The sequence below is a fragment of the Girardinichthys multiradiatus genome, chromosome Y, assembly GCF_021462225.1.
Source record: "Girardinichthys multiradiatus isolate DD_20200921_A chromosome Y, DD_fGirMul_XY1, whole genome shotgun sequence".
NCBI lineage: Eukaryota > Metazoa > Chordata > Actinopteri > Cyprinodontiformes > Goodeidae > Girardinichthys > Girardinichthys multiradiatus.
In genome coordinates, this window is record NC_061818.1 from 39,251,647 (window position 1) to 39,271,863 (window position 20,217).

The 20,217-nt window shown below is 39.6% G+C and overlaps 1 protein-coding gene across 2 annotated transcripts; it reads left to right on the forward strand.

Moving 5' to 3' along the window:
* The first annotated feature begins 5,404 nt into the window (after positions 1 to 5,404).
* Positions 5,405 to 20,102, forward strand: LOC124864915 (ectonucleotide pyrophosphatase/phosphodiesterase family member 7-like). 2 transcript variants are annotated; one of them, XM_047359867.1, is made up of 7 exons: positions 5,405 to 5,677; positions 12,866 to 13,545; positions 13,729 to 13,874; positions 14,396 to 15,025; positions 17,598 to 17,826; positions 18,935 to 19,058; positions 19,221 to 20,102. In XM_047359867.1, the coding sequence occupies exons 2-7, from the start codon at positions 13,311 to 13,313 to the stop codon at positions 19,267 to 19,269; spliced, it is 1,413 nt and encodes a 470-aa protein (XP_047215823.1). In that variant the 5' UTR covers positions 5,405 to 5,677; positions 12,866 to 13,310; the 3' UTR covers positions 19,270 to 20,102. The 2 variants fall into 2 exon arrangements, with proteins under 2 accessions (XP_047215823.1, XP_047215822.1); XM_047359866.1 differs by having other exon boundaries at positions 5,405 to 5,616.
* Positions 20,103 to 20,217: the final 115 nt, after the last annotated feature.

Here is a 20,217-nt window from a genome sequence, read left to right on the forward strand (position 1 = left end):
TGCTTTCGTTAAATTCATAGTGACACATAGTTATGTCAGAATTCATTTCTTTGGTTCTAGGTTATGTGATCTTGGTTACTAAAACATTTTTGTACAAACTTTTTGCTGGATTGTCGCATGGGTTGGACCCTGCGCCAGAAGAGGGGAATGTCAGAATAAAGTAACATGGGGTTCCAAAAGTTTTAGCACTCATGGGAAAAAGGGTAGCTCAGACCTCCAGTGAGGACTTAGTGACAATGCGAGAGAAACGTTGTACTTTGTTTATATAAATGGTGCATAGCTCCCTAAGACCACATTATGAAAACCTCTCTGAAATTATGGTGTTGATTCTTTTGTGAAATTTTACATCTCCATAGATTAGACCATTTTTGAAATTATTTTTGGGTATTCTGAAACTATGAAATATTGACCTGTAATCAGACCTTCCTCAAACATCATGTCACATTTTTGATATTCAGAATATTTAGCTGATGGTCATTGCTAGTATATCAGGTGAAGTCAGAAGATCAATTATTTGGATTTTGTTGGATGTTTTGATGAAGTTCATGTAGTTAAGCACTTAGGTTTGAGAATGGGACTTTGAATTGAAAATTAGCCAAGTGTTGTGAAGGCTCTGCCTATTGTTCTCACTTATATGAGATTGAGACAAAGGACACAGGCAAATCTCAGTCCTTTTGAAGTGCTGTGTGGCAGGTCTCCTAATTTGGACATGGGGATATTGCCAAGATAATTTTCTTCCACATCTTTGTGTGAAGATAGGATGTTGTTTTACTGTCAAAACCTGTCTACTGTGTTTTCTCAAGTTTCACAGACGGTGAAGGCTGCATTACCAGAAACAGCCACTTCCACCCTCCAGTCCTTTATTCCTGGCGACTGGATTCTGGTCAGAGAATTTAGGAGAAAACACTGGAAGTCCAGGTGCTGGAATGGCCCATATCAGATCCTACTAGACAGCCAGAAAAGCTGCAGGAAAGCTGCAGGAAAGCTCCAGCTCCTCCAGTTTCATCTGGCTTCCAGGACGCAAGTCATCTTCCAACTGGATCATCCACGGCCTGAAAGGTGTGAGGACAGCGGACCACCATAAGATAAAGAACTGTAAGCTGATCACTGGCGAGTGATTGAACAGGTGGTTGAAGAACACTGTTCTTACAAGGGCACAATAATCCCTTGGGCAGTGCAACGTTATTTCAGAATCTACTTAAGGCCATCGCATTGCCTGAAAGTTAAAAATCATAAGTTGGACTATGGAAGCCTAACTTCAAGCTGGTTAGAGTTCCTGTTTCTAAACATATTTCTAGAGGAGCTTCCTACGACCGCCCACCTGTACCAGACTGGTAACAGGGCAGCTTGAAGCGCAGAAGCCACTCAGGAGAGGCAGCAGGATTTTTGTTTTTTTTAAAGTTGTTTATAATTTGTTTTCTTTGAGAAAAAACTGTTTGCTTTCAGTACCAGAAGAAAGGACATTCCACTTCAAGGTCACGATGCAGTTAAATGGAAGATGGTCTGTTCTGATGCTAATGATTGGTATTTCAAGTATTTTTATAACTCTTGTGTTCATTTGGGAAAAGGTGCAGCAAAGACAATGTAAGGCTAATTTGAGGAATTGTGTAAATAATAGTCATCAGCTGATTCGAAGAGAGATCCATCACTTTTCTGACTACTATGATCATACTGATAATGTCTGGTGGCAACTGATGCATCAAACCATGAGGAAGATAAGAAATGATAGTTGCTATGTTTGTTGTTTGATTCCACATGCTATTAATGATCAACCATTTTTGGTACCAGTTCCTATTGATACTGCTTATACTCTAGCTACTTTCTTTCCAGATAACCGGTTGGTGGAGGTCATTTTTCCTTGGGTGAGGAATTATGCGGTACGGAAAAGCAGAAATGTTGGTAAATTTTCTAGTGAGACTAATTTAACGTGTGCGTCTACAGGAACTCTTTATAGATTTCGGGGTAATAGAAATCCAATTAAAGATCCAGATATTTGTATTGCTCAGGAGGAAAGCACACCTTATTTCCTTGGAAAGACGGTGGGTTGTAAAACTATTATACCAGTTTCATGTGCCTTGATCCACAGTAATACATCTAGACCTTGTCCTGTCAGAACTGATCCGTATACTATTTCAGAATCTTTGGCTCCAGATCCTTTTGTGTTAACTCTTAATCTTACAGCCTTACCGAATGGAAGTCAATTGTATGGCATGGCAGGTAAATTAACCAGGGTTCTTGTTACTTTTCCTAGTAGAGATGGGTTCTCGTGTCCTAAGAACATGGTTTGGATGTGTGGAAACAGATCATATCTGTATCTGCCTGCTAATTGGTCTGGAGTATGTTATCTAGCTCATTTACTACCTACAGTCACGACTTATGATTCAATCAGCCCATTATTAGAGAGGAAGACAATGCTCAAACGGCAAAAGAGAGCTAGGATCCCACATTGGAAAGGGATTTTGGGTACAATTTTTCCTAATTATGGTGCTGCTAACGCCGCCCATAGGATTAATGAGTTGTCAGTTGAGTTAGAAAATCTTACTGCTTTATCTGAGGAAGGTTTCACTGTTCTACCTACGGAGCAGCAGGCTATAAGAACTATGAGTTTGCAAAATAGAATGGCTTTGGATTATCTGTTAGCTGAGAGGGGTGGTGTTTGTCATTTAATTGGGGAACAATGTTGCACTTTTATTCCCGATGTGTCTAAGAACATGACGAATATTCATGATAAGTTTGAGGACTTGCTGACGACCCAACAGAAGGAGAATATGAGTTCCTCTTGGACTCCTTGGTCTTGGTTCTTTACTGGTGGATGGACATCTTGGTTAGTAAAGATTGGAGTGATTCTTTTATGTTTCTTTTTGATTTTGATGTTTCTTTCATGTTGTATTATTCCAATGGTTAGGGGAATGGTGATGAGACTGGTACGTTTTTCTGTGTTGCCTGTTGATGAGGATGTGAACTTAATTTCTGTTTGTCATGATTGTGATGATTCTGCATTTACAGTGGCAGATGGTATGGATACCAATGGATTTTATGTTGCTTGAGATGCTTTACAGTAGATCTTAGAGGAAGCCATGACATAACACATGTATTTGTTATGTATTCTTTTCTTTTATTAGTTTTACTTTGATTATAAGCTTTGGGTGATGGTTTTGTAGAATTTTCTTTTAGTTTTGTGATTATCTTGTAATCAGAAGAAAGGAGTGTAATGGAAAATTCTTTTAAAGTGCTCTGATATTCCCTTCACCTCTCTCATTTGTTTCTGTGTTGTATCACTCACAGGTGACCTTCCATCTACCTCTCACCTCTGACCTCTGTGTTTGATGAGTGTTCTGTTTTATTTAGCAGATGGACTCTAAATTCACATGCTGGAGAGTTTTATGGTTAACCCTTCCTGAAGTGTATATTTCAAAGGAAGGTAGATGGGTGCCCTCATAAATAACTTTGTTAACTCTGACCCGGGGAGGGTCTAGGGGCCATATTTCTAAAACTCTTTGAAGTTGAGATAACACCCTCATTTTTAGTATAAATACTGTTTGTGATTTCTGTTCGTGGCTCTGTTTCACTGACTAACCTCAGTGTCAGGGTCTTCAAACGCTGAATGCCTTTGAATAAAACTTATAAGACAAAGTCCGGATTTTCTCTTGTTATGAGTCAACTTCTACCCACTTTGATAAGAAAATTCCACAACAATTACCAGTTACCTTCCCATTACTTGCAGATTACTTTTCCCTTTAAGATAAAAAAAAAAACTTCTTTCAACTGCTAGATTCTCTGAAGCAATTTCCTCATGTAAGGCTGTTTTGATGCAAAGGGATGTAGGTGGCAGCTTTTCTTGGAGGTATCCAACGGTAACACAAGCAAAGCAATGCTTTCAGAACAATTAAATCAACCAGTCTGCTGAAGAGCTTGATGGAGTGATTTCAGCTGGAATCTTCCACAGGTTCACATTAGCTAGCTGATGTGAAGACATCAGCTAGCTTGATGTCTTCACTCACCTCGAGCTAGCTGATTATTTTTGGACCAAAATACAGTGAAATATTTGTGCCACGGTAAAAACATGTTTGAACGGCTTGTGTTGACAGCAGGATGTTTTTGGAACAACTTTGAAAAAACGATTAAACCACTGAATATTAAGCGTTTTTTACAATTTCAGTAACTGTGGTTCACTGGTTCCACTACAGCAAGGGTGTCCGAAATGCGTTACGGGGGCCACTTACAGCCCCTGGAGGGGTAAAAAAAAAAAAATCACATGAAATGAATTCGTGATTTTAGTTTTAAAATATAAAATATATACTTTTTTTTTTTTTTTTTTTTGCCCACGAATGCTTTTCACTCGACGATTTTTCCCCACCTGACAAAACATTTGGACACCACTTCACTAACAGCATTACTGAACCTTATATCACAATAAAATAAGACAAGTGCGGGAGTGGTGGCCTAGTGGTTAGAGAGTGGGCATGTGTGCCCCAGAGGTACCCACAAGTACCCTTGTTCGAATCTCACAGCCTGCCACTCTGGGTCCCTGAATGCTCCCTGGGGGCCATGCAATGGCAGCCTACTGCTTCTAAGGGATAGGTTAAATTCAGAGGATAATTTATCCATTGTGAGATCAATAAAGTCTAAATTATTATTATTATTATTATTAAGTAACTCATAATGGTCATGGAGTGTTTGTTGGAAGGAGCTTTCTAAATCCATTTATATAACAGGTGAAGCTCTGATCCCATTTAAAAACACTGCTGACCTTATGAGTCTGAATTGTCTGGATTCCTCAGATAATGTCAGCAAGGTTTTTATCTAAACCAAACTTATTGTCTTCATACAAAGAATTTTTATTACGAATAAAATGTTGGCATTTTGGCAGTTAAACCTGTGATCTGAACATGGCAGGATAATAAAAAGCAGGGAGGTAAAAGTACACATCAGCTCTCTTCTAATAGCAGGGGAACAGTTTACAACCATTGGTTTTAGTCAATTATTGACTAGAAATCTGATTATTTTCTTTTCTTATTTACTTACTGAGGTCATATAGCCTGTGCTGGTAATAACTAAAGATAGAGCTTGATGGCCTCTTCAAGGCTTGAACAGATAAGAATGACATGCTACAGCTGCAGCCTGTTGAAGGAAACGCTGCTTTATTATGGAAATATTTGTTGTCACTTTCCTGCTACTCACTTTTAATAATGTCTGTTATGTGTGCTGTGCTGTGCACTTCAGGTAGAAATGACTGCAGCCTCTCTATATGTTAATCTCACTGTTATCAAATCAATGTCAGCGCACATTACAGCAGCCGTATTCATACTGAGGCTTTGTTGAGCCACACAGACAGAAGCTCAAGGTCAGTGTTGGTTTGACGAAGCGCTGACATAGACTTTAATGTTCACCGTGCAAACCAGCAGTGAGGCAAGCTTTGAATGACAGGGAATACATTTATTTAAAAAAGGAGCCTTTGCCTGGATTTTTGGCTACAGGAGAACCTTTGGCTCTCAGCCCTTGTCTGTCATCATGTTTACTGTATGAAGAAACTGCGCTCAGACTGCAACATGACAAAGATGCAACATCAGAAGGAATCCTGTGCTCTCTTCAGGAATGAGGGTGGCAGTATGACAGGTATGAAGAGTCTGTCCTTGTTGCAACATGAGGTCAGCAGAATCCATCATCTTTTATTTCAGTGAGTAAACTGGATTTGTTTTGTGAAGTGCCTTGAGACAATTTTTGTTGCAAATTGGGACTGTATAATTAAATTGAATTGAACGTTATCATCTGGGGCTTCATGTAAGAAGTGTGCTTATGTACAAAAACCTTGTGGCGCAAGTGTGCAGAAATTCACGCAAAATTGTGACCTGCGTCGAAAATGTGCGGAAGCCACGCCAATTTCTTTCAATTGACAATAAAAAACTACAAAGTTTTAAAAGTCATCTAAATATGACTCCTTTCAATTTTATTTAAATCAAGGAACATCAAACCTGATATGATTTCATGACTTTGAGATTTTATGATTTCAACCTGAATGATAAAACTGGACCACATTTAAAGCTGCAGCTTGTAATGTTTGTAGAAATGTATTTTGTATAAGCTGTACAGCGCCCGGGAACTGACATGGGGCAAACATATATATAAAGCGTGCACACAAAATACTAATTCGTTCCCACGAAATACTCATTTGTGGCACAAATGAGTATTTGTGGGAAAAAAGTAGTATTTTGTGCTCACGCTATATGGTTTTTTTCCCCAATGTCAGTTCCCAGGCACCATAAAACTGTCACTTTGACAATATGAGACAGGTAATCTGTGAAAACAATCAAACTCCTCTGGCTCCTCCCAGAGGTCCTACTGCCCTTTGCTGAAATACACCACTCCCACTCAGAACCAACCAATCAGAGCCAGAAGGAATGCCTAAGCAGTGTCAATCACACCCCTTCCCAACACAACACTCACCGTTCAAGCTTAAGATTGCCAGTGTGCTGCAGCTGTGCTAATGGCGCTGTGCTAACGATTTGAGGACCATGTTTGTAGTAAAGTATGGGCAGGCCATTGTCAATGTAAATAATATCGTTGATGTTTCATCCCTACCAGTGAATGTGACATAGCTGTTTATTCACCGTCATCGTCAGCCCTGCTTACTAGCTTGCGCGTTTATGGCAGGCTTCGCTGTGGGGGAGGAGCTGTGGAAGGCGGGCTGTGGCACAGCAGAGAGCAAGGAGGGGGGACCTGTAAGGTGTGCTTGTTCAAATGTTTAGGCTAAGTCCACAATTTTCTCAGAACTCCCTACTGCAGCTTTAAACTCATAAAATAATGCGACACACCATATAAAATTATTGGAAACAGCTTCAATTGGAAGTAAATTGTAAATATTCCTCTTTATTGTCACCTAGATGTAAATGTGCATCGCACTGTGCGCCAATACACATTAAATACATGTAAATTAATGGGCACGTTCATACTCACTAAAAGAAAAGTCTAAACAAGTCAGGTGTGATGATTTCATGATAAGGTGGAGAAGCTGCAGATAATCACACATGCCCATTGCTGCGTAGAGATGGTTTATACAATAAGCAATATCTGTAGGGGAGTCCAACTGTTGCAGTATATCAAATAAACAAAAATAACTGCTGTGTATTGCTGATGGTAGTAATATTTTAGCAGTTTTTACTGACCCTCAACAAAATGCCACTAACACTAGTAACAAACACACAAGGAGACAGGTGGAGTCTGAGAGCTTAACTCGCCTGGCATTCTTTCTTTCTGCACGTTGTTCAGACAGGAAAACAACCACATATTTGAACAGGAAAATGTTTCTCCTTCTATCTTCAGCATGGAGGGGTGCAGGAGGCAGTGTTGCAGTTTGTAAAGTAACACACTTCATCAGTTGCATTTTTATTCAACCAAGAGTTTCACACTTTTGGACAAAAAAGCCATATTACTGCAGCTGTAGTCTTGACTGTCTTGGTTCTGCAAATTTACATTTTGAACGTCTATTTTTGTGAAATAAGAGTGTACTTCCTGTTACAATTCCTGCTGTGTAGTAGTAGTCTATTCTTTACACTGACCCCTTGTGTGTAGTAAGAGTTACTGCAGAGTGACTGACGGGTGTTAACAACCTGTCCGCCATGATGAGGCAACCATTCACTCAACCCGTTCACTTATAAGTCCAATACAAATACAAAACCGTCTTTATTGACTGAAATTCTATAAATAAGCCAATCAAGAATATTTTGCTGCATTTAGGACTCTAAGCAGTGTAAATCCCACAAAAAACTGTAAAGTGAGACAACAATAAAACAGCTATTGAGGCAAGGCAGAAGGACCGACGAGAAAAATAAGTCAAACTAACACTGACTGGATATTGGGGAGAGCCTGTGGTTTATGGAGATAAAATGTGATGATGCTGATTTCTTTCTGTGTGCACTCCATTTATGGACATTTGGGGGGAGTCTTTAGCTAGAAAGTTTGCAGACTGGTGAAGAAGGGCAGGACACCACCTGAGCCAAACCCCAGCAGGAAAAACGTTTCAGTAAAGCAGCAAAGAAGAAAATGAAGAGCTAACTGGTTTAATGTAGAATCTGTGATTCCCAGAGATTACAGGAATCTAGCATCGCTTTCCATGCCGTAAAGTTTCATCCTCAAATTAGATCTTCAGCTGGAAAGCTTGCAGCACTGCTAGGATGGTGGGAGGCTGATTTCTGACAGAACCCACCTTTAGAGGTAATGTGTTGGTTCTGTAACACTACCTTAATGTTAACGTGTAGACTGTTTTTTCATGGTGGAATTTCAGTGAAAATAGCAGTTGTTTGTTGCATCTTTAATCTCAGAAATAATATTGAAAATGTACCGTAAAACCCTCTAAATACCCGGAATTACATCCTGTAATTATGCAACCTCGCTAACCTTTCTATGCACCGTTAGGAAGCCATAACGGTGTTAAAAAAATGAAGACCCACAACTTTTCAGATGCCTTGTTAAAACTATGCCTCCAGGTATTAAGATGGTTCTGAAGGTAACAGATTGTCCAGCCTGGTATTAGCAAGGTATACCTTATAAAGTGGCCTATGTGGTATACCTTATAAAGTGGCCTATGTGGGTGTATTTATAATAATCTATGTATGTACTTATTTTGTTTAGGAAACAGCTGCAATAAACAACAAGTGAACGTATTTGGATTGGGCCTGGGGTTATTTGAGCTCTTCATGAACTTGGTCTGCTTCAAGTGTTTTTAGTTCCAAAATGTTCTTATAAACCAGCAATACATTAAAAAATATTCCAGCTCACATGGACCAGCCCCTCATAAGAGCTACAAACTCAGTTTCTCTGGTATTTCATGTTTCTGAACTCTGCCTGTTTTCACCATAGCTTCATAAATAAATATTTATTTTACATTTTTTCACTGAACTTCTGTTCCCCATCAGCTCGGAGCAGTGAAAGTTTACTGCACTAAAACAGCTTCATGATGAAGTTCACTTTGCTCAATAAGGCAGAGGGAAGCTGCAGATTTGATTAATTATCTGAAAGCTCATTTAATTTCACAGCATTGTATTGTTTTCATGCTGTCATTTGAAAAATGTCTTCTAATTAACCAATATGACAATAATTATTTCTCCTCTCTTCTTCTAATCCCTGCCTATATGTCTTTGTACTTGCTAAGGGTGGAGCAGTTGTTGCTAATTAGCAAGAGTTAACACCCCAGCCATTCTGACACAAGGAACATGAGACCATAGATTCATAGAAATAACACATAAAATCAAGGCAGGAACGTCTAAATGCTCAGAGAACCTAAACACTTCCCAACATCTTTAACTATTTCAAACTAATAGCAGTGTTATAAAGCTATGACCTGTTTTAAACATCTGTAGCCATACAGTTTTTGACATGGGACATTTATGAGAACCTATCTATCAGAACAGGTTACATATTGGCAAAGCAGATAAACAAAAATGCAAAACTAGGATTGGTTACATGTTAATTGAATAATTAGTTAAAATAAATCATTTCTGTTACCTCAGCAACATTAAGTAAGAATGTTTTTTGTGCAAATGAGCAAAACTGTAGTCTTCAGTTTCCTCAGATTCATTATATTCTTAGCAGAAAATCCACATAAAAAACTGATGTGATGATTTGCTGAGATTCTGGTGTCCCCCCTTTGCTCTGGAACTGGTATACTGATCCTGAACATGTATCAAGCATGGTAGTGGTAGCATCATGGTGTGGTCTAGCAGATGTGCAGATTCACTATGAGAAGAGATTCCATGACCAGGTGCTGAAGACAGCTAGAGAGTCCATCACCTTCACCAACATCCTGCTAAACACCAAATAGCTCACAGAAGAACCAATGTCTTCAAGGCTGGTGGGATGTTCAGAGTTGTGCTTCTAGTGTTCAGCGCTCAGTACTGGTGGCCAGTCTTGGAAATCATATTTAGTTTCCTGAATGTGTTCACAACATTATCTCTTAGGCTGGATCTAACAGACAACTGATCCTGCTTGAACTTTAATGTGAAGACTGACCCAAGCATCTGGTGAGCGGGTGGAGGATCCCTAAATAAAAACGATGGAGGCTGATTTAATGTCCGACAGTGAGAAAAACATGGTTTTAACTTTTTACCACTGGTATACACTGAACACACAGACTGCTGTTTTAGACATGCTAGCCAAGCTAATTGTGATAATAAGATGCAAAGCTCTGATCATTTTGTCTGTTTTAAGAGGTTATTAAAGTTGTATTGATCTCTTTAGGTATGTCCTGTTTAATATATGCGTCTGCTTGGTGGATCGATTTCCAGATTTCCTGTTTTAATTGTTTCTAAGTTTATTTTTCATTTTCATCACAACTGTCCACTTTACTACTGTTTTAAACACCCACATTCTGCCTTAGTCATTTGTGACTTTAGTTATTAAAGATCTGTTATTCATGCTGTACCTGTCTGTAAAAGCTCTGAACTATTCATGAAAACCCTGAAAATGTCATGTCGATGCTTGTAGATATCCAGAGACAGTTTATTACTATCAGTGTTCTGCTTGCATTAACCATGTCATAATGTTTTCTCCAAACAAGTCAGCTGCTAAATGAACCGTTACATAATGAGCTGAGTTGCAGCAGGGTGGCGCTCTGTGCTTATAGCTGAATGTAAAAGGCAGCATCCTCCGTCATTTCTGGGACGCATTTAAATTTGTTTTTACGATCCCACAGATGGTTCTGATTTTATATCCCAGCTTTTCATTACACTCAGCCAAAGAAGGTAAAGCTGCACACTGGGTTCCTACAGCATGACAGCGATTAAGTATGTTGAACAGGCCCATTAAAATGTTGTATTGGTAGCGGTTATTTACTACACGTGCACTTCCATTCGAGTTTCCCTGCGGTTTAGAGGTTTCTACTTGGACTTGCTTGCACATAATCTGATAAAAAGTCATTCATGCATTAAAAGTTTGTTTGCACACAATTCAAAACGCATCGATCACAGCACACTGGCATGGACTTGATGGTCTACTTCCAGCCACAGCAGGGAGGAGAACAGCCTCGATTCAAACTCCAAAGTGAGCCGAATACAGATGCAGCAGAGGATTTGTTTTCATTCTGCGGAGGTGTGGTTGTGTTTATGTATTTTAAATTTGGATCTCACTCATCTTTCATCAGCAATTCTGATTCAAGATCAGGCGTGTGGGAAAGTCTGCTTGTTTCTCAGACAAGTTGGAGAGTGAGGTACAACTTGAAAACACCCACAAGACTCTTCAGACTTTAAAATGTGGTTCATTTAAACTGTCTTAACTTCAAGATGAAAAGAAAAAAATGTTTTTTAAAAGTTTCTGGTGACATTTAGCTTGCTGTATGAAGATTAGAGTAAATCCATGCATCCAGAAGGCTTTAAAGCTGAAACACAGTAAACATTTATTTTATTCCCCACAATGCAGCTTTAGAGCTGTGTTCAGAGCAACTAAAGATAACACGATAATATCCTTGGTATTTATCTTTTTATCTAGAACAGAAAGGTCTAATCTTTTAAGATTTATGGCAACAAATAGTAAATAATGGGATAACATTTGGAGTCTTGTACAGTAAACTACTCTTAATTTTCTCCATTCAATGCTGTGGGTGAAAAGTGTTTACGCTCTTACAGATTTCTTCTGGTTTTGCTTCCAAACAAGAAATACTTGTTCAGTCAATTTTTAACATCCTTGTCTACATCCAAGATGACGCTGCAGATGGACGCCTCGGTACTTTGCTCTCTTGTACTTTCATTGTTTTTGTGTGTTAATTGCGCTCTCTACCACTATTATGTGGTCACTTATGTATTCACCAGAGAGGAACTCCTAAACACCAGGAAGTCCTATCAAGGCATTCTTTCTCCATTTTTCAATGACCCCAACATGCACATGCATGCTTCATAGCAGCAAACTGACAAATCGCCTGCTTTTATAAAGGTGATCATATTTGGTGATGATCAATTAATTAAGTGCATTCAATCAGCAGCACCTGGCAGCTGCTTTTCTTGTTAAATCCTATAGAATCAGCAAGGGTGGACATAGATTATCCTATCACTGCATCAGTCCTTTTCCCCCTGAATGTAAGACAATTCAGAGTAGATTTAGACACTTTTCTAAAATATGCACCAGTATGAGCAATGCAGAGTCCTAATTTATGTACTTCTCCTACACTCTACATTTACCAGCTGCAGCTGCTGAGGCCGTTTTTCTGGCTGTTTGTGTGGGAAAGGTGTACCACAGCAGGGAGAGCTGAAGGCAAGAACCTCACATTTTCTTGAAGACAAAAATGGGAGAATCCCGCAGGAAATCCTGCGCAGGACTGAGAGGGTCAAATAAAGTTTGCTTGCCCCACAAGTTCTAAATGTGTGTGTTTGATAAAGTTCTTATAGCAAAGATCTGAGCCTTTCATAGGTCTCAGCAGTTCAAAACACCTCGCCAAATCTTGCTGACAGTGGACAACGGGCCGATAGAGTTAATATGAGAAAGTTGATGAATATGGATAAGGTAAATGAAAGCTGATGAATGTTATCCCTTATCTCCATAAAGATTAGACTATTCTCATGAACTTCTGTCAAGGACACACACAATAAAGAACAAAACTGAAGAGTTAGCTGGTCCAGCAACTTAATGGACAATGATAAGGTTACCTCAGAATGCAGTGATGTTGACAAAAATGATCTGATGTGAAACACTTTTTAAAATAGTTTTGTCCTGCTCATGGCTGCTGCAATTCAAGTTTTATAAGAATTCGAACAACATCCAAAAGGGAAATCTACTGAGACATTACGAGAAATAGGTCTATTAGGGTCTTTGCTTCCCAAGGGACCACTGCTACCTGATGATGAGATATATACTCTCATTCTCTTCATTTTCCTGATGTCAGATCAATCATGCGCCATCCCAACTCAAGGTGAAAGCCATCAAAGTGTCGTTCCCCCATCATCAGTGATTCACCAGAAACTCCGAGACACAGACGAGCAGAAAGGCAGCATCAACAACTGAGTAAGAGGAGAAACGAGCAACATGCTCGAAGAGATTAATCTGCTTTACTGCCAGTACTCTAGACTCAAATGACTGGGAATGAAGGAGGGTGGAGGGATTCACAGTGAAAACAAGTCTCAGCCATAAAACTGGCTCATAAAAATCATCTGGCGGAAGGCTGAAACAGCCAAGATAAAGTCCATCTAATCAATACAAACAGATAACTTAGTGAAACTTTGTTCAGAACATGAACTGAACTGAAAGAGAACTGAAAAGAGGTGGGATCTCCTGTGAGTTAAAGTCTCAATCGAAGGGCGGGGTCAGTTCAGATCCTTGAGGCATTCATCATGCTGTGGGCTGTAAGTCTTTGCATCCTCTGGGCCTCCTTCACCCTCGGAGTCCCGGTAAACAGAGAGAGGCAGAAGCTGCTGCTCATATCCTTCGACGGTTTCCGGTGGGACTACGACCATGATGTGGACACTCCAAACCTTGACCAGATGGCCATAGACGGAGTAAAGGCCCATTATGTTACTCCTCCATACATCACCGTCACCAGTCCTACGCACTTCACCCTCCTTACAGGTAAAATGTTTCACTTTCTGCAACAGTTTATGTGGTTAAGGATCTGCTTATTATGACAGAATTGGAAAATGATTTGATTTTACTTTGAAACAACTGAAAACAAACAGGAGAAACAAATTAGATGTTGAATCAATATCTGTGAATATGGACTGCAAGCCATCTGATGGGGGTTCTCCTCCACAGGCCGTTACATTGAGAATCATGGGGTGATCCACAACATGTGGTTCAACACCACGACGATGGAGAAGAAGCCCTACTATCAGACCCAGTTTGTGAACGAGTGGTGGGACAACGGCACACTGCCAATCTGGATCACAGCGCAGCGACAGGTCTGAGCAGAACCATTTCCATCTTAGCAACAGAACCCCTTTCTGTTCTTCAAACAGCTCTGAAGTTCTTCTGCAGGCCTAGATGTTACGAGATAAAGATTACACAAAAGGTTTACCTGGATGTGGAGGAAAAGTTAAAGGCACGATATATAGTTTGGATTTCCTAACCCAGCTGTGGGTGCTGTATGGCTCACTGCCCAGGGTGGCATGCAGCAGAGAATTAAAGGGCCATTTCATTTTTTAGATATCTAGTCCGCATCTACTCAACATCTAAAATACCTGTCCTGAATTGGATTATTTTACACGGAACAGAGATTATTTAAAATACAAACTGAAACTGATGAAAACTTTATTCGTTTCTGTAGTTTATACAATTACTATGAGGAAGGGACTTGCCCCAGGGTGCCATTTGTGTCAGAACCACTACTATGACCCGCTTTACGACCTGATGAAGCCTGTACCTATCTGTCAATATATTCAGCACACACGTTATATGCAATGTCCCTTTTTTACCTTTCCAGGGTCTGAAAGCTGGCTCTCTTCACTTTCCTGGAACAGCTTCCAGTTACCAGGGACAGGTTGCTATGATGCGCGAAGTGGAGCCCATCCGTTACAACTACAAGAATGAGACCGCTTGGTACGAGAACACAGACAAGGTGATGGACTGGTTCAGAGATCAGGATCTGGACTTTGTGTCTATGTACTTCGGTGAACCAGACGGCACCGGCCACAGATACGGCCCTGACTCACCAGAACGCAGAGAGATGGTGAAGCAAGTGGACAGAACCGTGGGCTACATCCGAAACTCAACTGAAAATCACGGGCTGACCAAACAACTGAACATCATCATCACAGCAGACCACGGCATGACTTCCATCTATCGTGGTGCTCAGCTGGAAGAAATCACCCTGTCAAAAATCCCTGGATTTAACTTTCAAGATGTGTCCTTCCACCTGTTGGACTACGGACCATCCGGGATGCTGCTGCCTAAGCCCGGAAAGCTGGAGACGGTTTACAACGCCCTGAAGGGGGCTCACCCACACCTGCATGTGTATAAGAAGGAGGAGATGCCGGAGCACCTTCACTTCTCAAACAATGACCGCATCCCGCCCATCATTTTATGGACTGACCCTGGATACGTTCTCAATGGGGTGCGTATATTGGTTTAAATTTGTTTTTGCTCAAAAGACTGCATCTGCATCTAATAACTAAGAGGTGGGTGTTCACTACACATGCACAGTGATACATTTCAAGCCCTTATTCTGTTCTATTAATAAAATATTAAAATATTTCATCAGATCAATAAAATAAGATTTTTAACACAGAAATATGATTTTATGATCATGCTATGACCTTCACAATAATAGAGAAGACGGTACAGTTGCCCAGCAGACAGTCACTGATGCCTACTACAGGGAAGGTAAATCTCGTTGCTAAAAAAGCTGGCTATTCACAGAGGTGTATCCAAGCATATAGGTGGAAAGTTCTGTGAAAAGAAAAAGTGGGCTAAAAAAGGTGCACAAGAATCTGTGATAATTGCAGCTTTGAGAGGATTATTAAGCAAAGCCCATTCAAGAGTTTCGCGAGATTCACAACATGTGTACTGCAGCTGGATTGAGAACCTGAAAATCCACCATACACACATTTCAGGACATGGGCTAAACTGTTCCATATCTTCTGGTAAGCCACTCCTGAACCAGTCACAACGTCAGAAGCATCTACCTTGGCTAAGGAGAAATGAACTGGACTGTTTCTCTGCGGTCCAAAGTCCTCTTTTCAGATGATAGTAAATTTTGGACTTCATTTAGAAGTGAATGTCTCAGAGTATGGAGGAAGAATGGAGAGGCTCAGAATCCAAATTGCTTGAAGTGCAATGTTAGGTTTCCACAGTCAGTGTTAACGTGGGGTGCCTTGTCATCTGCTGGTTCTGGTCCACTGGTCCACAGTCAACGCAGGCATCTACCAGGAAATTTTAGATCAGGTGATGCTTCCCTCTGCTGTCAAGCTTTATGGAGATGCTGATTTCATTTTGCAGCAGGACTTGGTACCGGCCCACATTGCCAAAGTTACCAATACTTGCTTAAATCACCATGGTAACACCAGCAAACTGGCCTGACTCAAATCCCACAAAGAACCTATTGACTGTGGTCAAGAAGTGGTCAAGAAGAAGATGAGAGACACCAGAATCAACAATGCAGATGACCTGGAGACCACTATCCAAACAACCTGGGCTTCCTGAACACCTCAGCAGAACCACAGGCTGATCACTTCCTTGCTACACTGCAATGATGCAGTTATTTATGCAAAAGGAGCCCAGACCAGGTACTGAGTGCAGATTCTGCACAGAATATAAACATACTCTTCTGTAGGTCCACAATTTTGGATTAAAATACTTTTTTCTGGACTGATGTAATATTTTAAGGTTCTAGGAAACGGATTTTTGTGTTTTCATCAGCTGTAAGCAACAATCACCAAAAGCAAAAGAAAGAATGAAATGTTTGAAACGTATCACGCTGTGTGAGATTATATACTAATTTATTGAACCACACCTTAACCTGCAGCAGGAAAACACAAATCTGATGTTTCTGCTTATAAATGACCTGACGTACATCATGAAGGACAGTTTAAAGCCAAAGTGACAGGAACTCTGACAGTTCCCTCCCCACAGCAAGTCTCATTGATTTACCCTTTAAAGGGTAAAATAATTTGCCATTTGTGCCACATCCAGGATGCCCCATTTTAAACTGCAAGCATCTCAAAACCAGCTTTGGTAGCATTAACAGCTGCCAGTAAAATTGCGATTATGATCCACTTGATTGGTCACAAGGAAAGAAAATGATGCGCACTTATGTCCAGACGGAGATAATAAGGCCAATAACTGATGTGAGTGCCATTGGGTTCACTCCAGAAATATCCTCACGTCTTGACCTCCGATGTAATTAAATTAGCCCCAGAATTTGCTCTCTGGAAGTTGTGAAACTGAGCTCCTTTCAATCAGAAACAGGAGTGAAATTTTAATCTTGGCACATTACAGTTTTAATCAAGTGCATTTGCACGGATAATCCAGGCCTGGCTGGTGACACGCAGCGCTCTCGAATGCTCTGCGAAGCTTTTCATGCCTTGAAATTCAAAATTAGCATTTTCATTTGGCTCTGCACTCACTTAGCCGCTGCGCAGCCTTCAGCTCAACGTTGTCAGTCTAACCTGTGAAGCACCACATCAGGACTTAAAGAGCAAAAGAAACAGAACACTCTGTGAAAGTGGGTTATCTCACATCTTGAGGATGCGACCAGCAGCGATCAGGACATTAGCCGACTCTTTGTTCCCTCCCTTTATGGCTTATAGACGATTTGGGTTGATCCTAGAGAAAGATAAGCTCATTAAGAGTGTTATGCAATTACTTAGATAACTGGGTGTTTTACTTATTTACTTACTTTTAGCCATAATATACAATGAATTATTATAAGTTTGCATCTTATGTGAAATGTAAAAAAGTCCAGATATATTAAAATGATGTCATTTAAACAGGGTCATGGGTTGAGAGCAATTATAAAAGGAGAAAAGGCCATCACAGCAGTAAACTGACTCTATTCTTAGCCAATACCTCCCTCTGCTGGAAGTAGGCCAAGCTGTGAAGTCCTTGTTAAAATGACTGCTTCTGAAAGTTACACTCTGACTGATCCTTCCAAAATGTGTTACATCATCCACATCCTGTCCTTGCAGTATTTCCCAGTTCAGTTCAACAAAGGAGAGCATGGCTTTGACAACCAGGAGATGGACATGAAGCCCTTCTTCAGGGCCGTGGGTCCGGCTTTCCACAAGAACCTCGAAGTGGGGCCGTTTGAGACGGTGAACATCTACCCGCTGATGTGTCACATTCTGGGCATCCAGCCTGAGCTCAACGACGGCCACCTGAGCGCCACGCAGCGCATGCTGGTGACGAGCGCTGACGGTGAGTTTCCCTGCCTCTGCTTCATCATCCAACTCTCCAGACTGCTGTTCACATCTGGAGGGTTACAATACAGCAACCACACTGTTCTGGTGACTTTCCTGATGGGATTTAAACTGGTTTAAAAGAATAATGTTTAAGGATAAAAAAAAGTAGAATGATGGAAACATTTAAGCTTGCTTCATTAGCCTCCTGTTCTGAGGCAGCCCTGGGTCCCTTGGTTAGTTCAAGCGCAAATGTCAACAAAAAATATGTTTTAAACAAAACTCCACTAAAACAGAAATGTATATTTATTAAAGGAAATATTTCCTGCAATAACAAACATTTTGTTCGATTTCTGACAACCAACTAAATCTTGAAACCTTTAATGAAAGGTAGATATTTCCATTCATAGCCGTCTTTTTCTGCTAAACTATAACAGATAAATTTTTCCAAAATGCCTCCATTTTGTTGTAAAACAATGGCTTTATAAATCAATATACATAATACTCGGACTCACTTCCTGGCAAAAAGGACGTTTCCAGTTTGATTAGGAAAACATTCTTCTTCTGCAGCCTCTCTGACTTGTGAGGTTCCTCAGGGATCTATTTTGGGTCTTCTGCTATTCATATCTAACAGTCATTTTTGGGTTTTACATATCAAGACATCTTCACTATAATCCTGTTTAACACTTATTTTTACCTTCAGCCGTAGAGATATGAGGTTTTAGTAAATGATATGGTGGTGTTTTGGCTATTTTCATTGTCCCTTTTGATTTTGCAACTTTATTTTGTTTTCTCGTTTAGTTTGACCCATTATTTTTGTCAGCTGTGTGGTTATTTTCAAATGTGCTTTATGAAAACATTACTAATTTCAACTACTGAACACATTGAATTGCTCTTTGCAGCGCCTGCATCATTTGTGATATTAAACAATGTAAGTCAAGTTGATTAAGTTGAAATATAAAAAGTTACGTGTGTAGGATTCATATTCAAAGTGGTCTATTAGCTGCACCATGGGTCAGAGTTCTTTACTGCAAACTGTTCATTTTTTAAGCACTGAAGAAACTTTAGAAATGATGTTTAAAAAACACATAATTCAATGTTTCTTTTCTCTCACTTTATCCTTTTAGGTAAAACTGTTAATTACTGGAAAAACGGCTTTATTGGCCTCTCTGCAGTAGCTGGATTTCTCCTATTAGTTTTCACAGTAGCAACATCATACAAAATCCTCCAGAGAAAACGAAAGAATAAACGGTAAGGACCAAGGATTCTAGAAAACGAGTCTTATATTACGATATAGCACATAAAGGAATGTATTCAGTTCTTTTTATTTTTATTTTTCAAGAGTTTGCTTTTAGGAATAAAAGCAAACTTTCTCTCTCTCAGCCTTGATTACAGTCCTTGCATCTGTTTCAGATTGGAGAGTTCAACAGAAGAAGAGAAGACAAAAAAAACTTCACTCTGATCGTCACATAAAAAAAACTTTATTCCTTCGCTCTGGACGGAGAAATGTCTGCCTGTGGACATTTTTCTCTCACAGCATAAATCACTGGGAATTGTGGGACTGTGTGTAGAAAATTACAGAGTTCTTGACAAAGACCACAAATTAAGAAATGTGGAAATAAATACATGAAGTAGCTATTTAGTTTAATTTTATGTGAGTCTACAGTACATGGATGTTTTGGATAATAATGCTGCTCTCTTTCATATGTCTTAATATCTCTGTTGTATCCTGTAAAATAAACTGGTAATTAAATGATGTCAATTTATTTAGTTTCAAGCAAAGGCAGAGACGTTTCTGCTGCATTAATTCATCAGGTTTCCTGAAAAAGAAAAAAAAAAATAATTTTGTTTTTAAATTTTTATTAGTAGGCAACAAATGATCATGTTTGTTTCAATGAGCCTACGGTAGCTGCAGAGTGTCATATTTCATAGTCTGATTTACCCGCCTCGCTGTTTCACAGTCAAGCTGCGTCAAGAATCATAGCACTTCCGGTCAAGAATGTCAAAATTAAACCAATTTAATTAAACTAAAGACTAACTTTAAATCTATCGTTCATATCAAAATGCCAGCTCTCTAAGCTTGTGTTACTCTAATTTTCTTTGTCATTTATAGGTATCAATAAAAGTTTGTGCACTTCAGTTCTATCAAAACCTTTAACTACTAATAAATTAAACTTATTTCATATGTTAAATATAATGTTTACTGACTATATGCTGTCATATATATGTTGTTATTAATGGAGGAATATTTAATTTCAACTTTAAAGTAAAATAAAGAGTTCAAATAATTCAGCATCTATGTTTTTCTTATTGGAGGTTGTTGATGGTCTGCAAGTGGTTGATAGTATGATCATAGTCTGGCTGTGGGCAGGAAGCATCTCCTGTAGCGCTCCGTCTTACAGCAGATCTG

Coding starts and splice junctions, on each gene's coding strand:
- LOC124864915 (XM_047359867.1), top strand. CDS start 13,311: ATGCTGTGGGCTGTAAGTCTTTGCATCCTCTGGGCCTCCTTCACCCTC. Junction 13,546..13,728: donor GCACTTCACCCTCCTTACAG/GTAAAATGTTTC, acceptor TCTCCTCCACAG/GCCGTTACATTGAGAATCAT. Junction 17,827..18,934: donor GCTGGTGACGAGCGCTGACG/GTGAGTTTCCCT, acceptor TTATCCTTTTAG/GTAAAACTGTTAATTACTGG.